This window comes from Corvus brachyrhynchos, unplaced genomic scaffold (assembly GCF_000691975.1).
Source record: "Corvus brachyrhynchos isolate BGI_N302 unplaced genomic scaffold, ASM69197v1 scaffold114, whole genome shotgun sequence".
NCBI lineage: Eukaryota > Metazoa > Chordata > Aves > Passeriformes > Corvidae > Corvus > Corvus brachyrhynchos.
Window position 1 is genome coordinate 8979404 of NW_008238337.1, and position 4794 is coordinate 8984197.

The window sequence follows — 4794 nt, forward strand, 5'->3', positions numbered from 1 at the left end:
TATATATTTATATATATATATATATAAAATATGTGCATATATGTGTTACATATACATACATCTCATATATACTTGTATATATGTTTTATATACAGTATATATACATACGCATATACGTATTACATATTATAGATACATACAGCTAATATACATAATACATATAAAGTGCACAATATACATACTTATGTAGTCCATATCATGTGAATAGATGTATAATTCTATAAAATGCATTTAACATGAATATTTATACATTTCTATTTCTCATATATATAAAAAGACATTTATATATATATATATATATATCCCTAAATCTCAAATTTTTTGCCTTAAAGCCATTTCTCTCCTTTTACAAGGCAATTTTTAAAAATATACCCCAAAATTTCACAGACAAACCCTCCTGTTTTCTGCCCAGTTCTGCTTTCAGACATTTCCTGACTTGTCTCTGAAAAACTACCACTAAAAATCACCCAAAGGAAGAACAGAAAAAAGATATTTGGTCTTTCTGAGGTGGTTCTGCTGCCTTCTCCAATGTGCACTGTCTCTATTTCTATCTTCACCTCTTTTTTTATCTCTATCTCCATTCAAAAACCAGGATGACTCCATCATTAAATACTTTCTGATGAAGAAATGGTCAAAGAACATTTTTTCTCGATCTTAGCCCTGAGTAATTTGGTTCAAATTGGGATTTCTGGCCAAATTCTTTTAAAAATTACAGACAAAGACAGACAAATGGCATTTCTGGCAGCATTTTCAGCACAATAATCTCCATTTTTGACACTTCTTACCTGGATGACGGGCTCTTCAAGATACCCCTGGAATCTTTTATCTAAGATTCCAGGGACATGCTTTTTTAATGTGAAGTCAGGGGTGGCTGTGGGCTGCTCACAGCCAAGGACAGGCTGTCCTTTCATGTCACCTGCACCCTTGGCCATGGGATCCCGCAGAAGCATCCCTGCCCCTCACCAGGGGTGACAGACTTAGTCCTCAGGACTAAGAGTTGAGGACTTAACTTACTTAGACTGACAAATTTCTTTGACAAAGACAAAAATCACCTCTTTTACAGACCTAAACCTGAGTTTCCTTCCCCCTGAAACCTCAGACACATTTCCTGGACAAATTTGAAGACTTTTTGACTGAGAAAATACCCCCCAATCCTCAGTGGCGCGCACAGAGTCGTCAGAGTCCGCAGGGACGAGACAGAGCCCCCAGCGCCGGGCTTAGTGCCTGGCCCCGAACGGGTGGCAGACCCCAGCCCGGTGCCAAGTCCGAGAAAAAACACCCCAAATCACCAAAAATCGACAAAATGTCAAAATTCCGCGGTGGGGAAGGAAAGACCGAGGGGAAGTCGGCGACTCACCTAGGACGGTCAACGTCGTCCCGGCCCCGAATACACCACACAGTGACACAGGGCCACACAAAAACCTCCTGCCTCATGGCAGAGCAATCCTGGGCCCCATGGACGTGGCAGGATGGAGAGGATGGTCTGGAAATATCCCAATGGATGCAGTGGAATGAAGGTGATGGGATGGAGATGTCCCGATGGACACAGCAGGATGGAGGTGTGGGCACAGCTGTATCTGTGGGGTTTTGGTCCTGGCTCGGCTCTCAGTGCAGCTCCCACCACCAGCAAAGGAGCTAATAGCTGAAGGTCTCTTCAGGCAACTTATTTTTATTAATATTTACCCTAAAAATATGAAAAGGCAAAAAGCAGAGATGCCTACATAGAGCTGTGATAGTCAAGGAAGGGGTGAGCCAGAATCAGTTTCAGCTAAAACCAGTAAACTTCAAATTTCCCTGTAAAGGCTTGGCTGCTGCTTTGAAAAGCATTTTCCCAGTGTGGTGCCAATCCCACAGATTGGCAGATTCAGTGCTCAGCTTGGACCACTGAATGCCAACAGCACCAACGTAAATTGAACCCCCAGATATTCACACGGTGTGGTTTGTGCAAGTGGTTATAGAAAGAAGCAGAGTCAGTGAACTTTCTGAGTCACAGGAACTATATAAATAGCTCACTACAAAACAGGTGACACTGAAGATTTTGTGGTTTGAGACACTTTCTCTTTCAGAGGTTTGCTTTGCCTCTGGGAAAGTTTATGCTTTGGTGCAAAGCCAGAAACTATCCAAAAAAGAAAAAATCACTGAAATTGTCTATGCAAAGAATTTGGCTGAGCCAGTGCCCTCTATTGTGGATGATCATTTTCTGAGCATTTCTCAGGCTTCAATGAGGTTTCAGTTTCATTTTCTGGGAGGACAAAACAGGGGGACTCTTCAATCCTGCTCTTATCCTTGGGGAGAGGCATGGAGGAGCACAGAGGCTGTGCTGGATGCAGCAGGGTGTTGCTGAAGTAGCTTTTGGCATTGCCATCAGAGCAGAAGACCTTGACAGTCTCTCCCACGTTGGCTGGCACCACAGATGGCTGACTCAACGATGCTGCCTGGACCAGGGAATGTGGAGAGGGTGAGGGGAAAAAAGGGAGTCAGTCAGTGCCCCAGAACAGCCCTCTCTGAGCTGCAGGACAGAGCTCCTGTGCCAGAAGGTCCTGATGGAACAGAGGGATCACTGCCCCAGGCTGAGCCCAAGGCCGAGCCCAAGGCCGAGCCCAAGGCCAGGACCCCATGAGGAGACCTGGCCGAGCAAGAGACTGTGGCTGGCAGGAGCATGAGGTGATGGGGCTGATGACAAAGCAATGCCAGGCACTGCACAGCAGCAGGGTCACCTCCTGCACAGCATGGGGCAAGCAGGAGGCCATTCACAGCCAATGGCCATGGAGTGGGGACACAAAGCTGCCTCAAGCCCACAGCTCTGCTCAGCCCTGAGAGAGAGGGCACAGAGGGTCCATCTCTACCTCCTCTGTTTCCAGAGAGCTGAGCCCCCTGCAGTGATGGTCCAGGAGCTCCTGGCACAGCTGGGCTGGGTGCTGGGCAGGCAGGCAGCTGGCAGGGCCCTGGGCACCAGCCAGGGAGATCAGGAGTAGCTCTGGAGCACAGGGCAGGGACAGGGCTGCTGGGAGGTCATCCCGGCACTTCTTTATTGAGGGTGTGGGCAAACGCTGGACAGGCTTCCTAGAGCGCTAGATGATATCCCAGGCCTGCAAGCGTTACACAGGCACTTGGACAATGCCCTACATTTTGGTCATCCCTGAAGTGGCCACGCAGTTAGACTATGTGATCATTGAAGGCCTCTTCCATCTGAAATATTCTATTCAGTTCTATCCTATCTGCTCTCATCCACAAATGACAAGGAAAGGGCTGTAACGATGGAGCTGTGTCACTGGGAACAGCCACATTCACCACAGGGCAGAAAAGGGCAGGGTTGTGCCAGGGACCTGCCCCACCATCAAACAGGGACAGCAGAGACTCCTAATTGGCCCCTGCCACGGCAGGAGAACATCGTACCCCTTCTCCATTGCTCCATTTCACCATGGTAACATTATCACTGCCACTCTTGTAGTTACCACATGAACAGACAGCCTTGTCCTGGGCTTGGAGCCCAGAGATGGGTACTGTACTCATGGAGCTGGACGGGGATCTGGAGAATTGTGAAGGGATGTCCAGTAGTCCCAAGTCATTGTAGTAGATCACAGTGACAGGGGCACAGCCAGGAAATTTAGGCTGGTACCAGTCACAGCTGCTGCCATCCGTGGAGCAGATGACTTTGATGGCTTGTCCCATCCCCAAGTAGAGCTGACAGAGCACTGCCTGGACCAGGGAACCTGGAGAGGGAGAAGATGGAGAGAAGAAGATGGGGGTCAGCCAGTGACGTGGAGCATGGCCCTCTGTGGTCAAGGGAACAGTGAAAGGACAAATCTGCCTGCAGGCAGATGGGACATACATGGGACATGGCAGCGCTGCTGCGAGGTCATAACTTCCTCAAATGACGGGGGATGGGCACAGTCCTGGGGCTCCAAGGGATGGCTGAGGCAGGAGGTTTTTGTACCACTTCCCCATTGCTCTGTGTCACTGTGCAGCAGTACTGCTGCTGTCATAGCTACCACAGTAATAGACAGCCTCGTCCTCGGCCTGGACCCCAGTGATGGTTAACGTGCCCGTGGAGCCGGGAAAGGAGCCGGACTTGGATCCGGAGAATCGCGAAGGGATGCCCGAGGGTCTCTTGTCATTGTAGTAGATCACAGTGACAGGGCCACTGTCAGGGACCTTCTGCTGATACCAGCCATAGCTGTAGCTGCTACCAGAGCAGGTGATCTTGACCGTCTCTCCCACGTTGGCTGACAGCGAGGACGGCTGAGTAACCGCTGCCTGGACCAGGGAACCTGGAGAGGGAGAGGACAGAGGGGAAAAGATGGGGCTCAGTCAGTGTCCCAGGAGCACAGACCTGCCTGGGGAGCAAGGTTAAAGGGAAGGCCACAGTCAGAAGAGAATGGACCCAGATACGGTCACCAGCATATTTGAGGAGTAGAGCCCCGGCCAAGGCATCTCAGCAGAGAAGCAGCTCTGGCAGACGCTGGAGGACATGGTTAACAGTGGCAAGAGGCAGTGAGGTTGGGAACACAGCTATACCATGAGTTTTGTAGGGACAAGGACAATGGTCCCCAGCCACAAAGTCACCTCCTGTTCTCTGGGACAAAAAATGGAATTCATAGCCATGGTCATGCAGAGGAGACAAAAAGGCCATGGTTCAATCCCACCAGCTCAGTGTCCCCAGAATGATGGGGCTGTGCCGTGGACCCTGACTCCCTTTTAAACCCCTGCCCGCCCAGGACACCTCCCCTCCATGCAAATCCAACCCTGCGGACACGGCATGATCCTGCCTGCGCCTCTCTCCGCACATCCCTC

At 49.7% G+C, this 4794-nt stretch overlaps 1 protein-coding gene across 1 annotated transcript in view; it reads right to left on the reverse strand.

The window, feature by feature from the left end:
- Window positions 1-4787, reverse strand: part of LOC103616112 (Ig heavy chain Mem5) — a gene marked incomplete at its 5' end in the record, with an annotated part of 5843 nt that extends 1056 nt beyond the window's left edge. Inside the window, 3 exons of the mRNA XM_008634242.2 lie at window positions 1358-1399; window positions 3975-4310; window positions 4628-4787. Coding sequence (XP_008632464.2) covers window positions 1358-1399; window positions 3975-4310; window positions 4628-4787 — 538 coding nt within the window. The remainder of the gene's footprint in view (window positions 1-1357; window positions 1400-3974; window positions 4311-4627) is intronic.
- Between the last annotated feature and the right edge of the window lie 7 nt (window positions 4788-4794).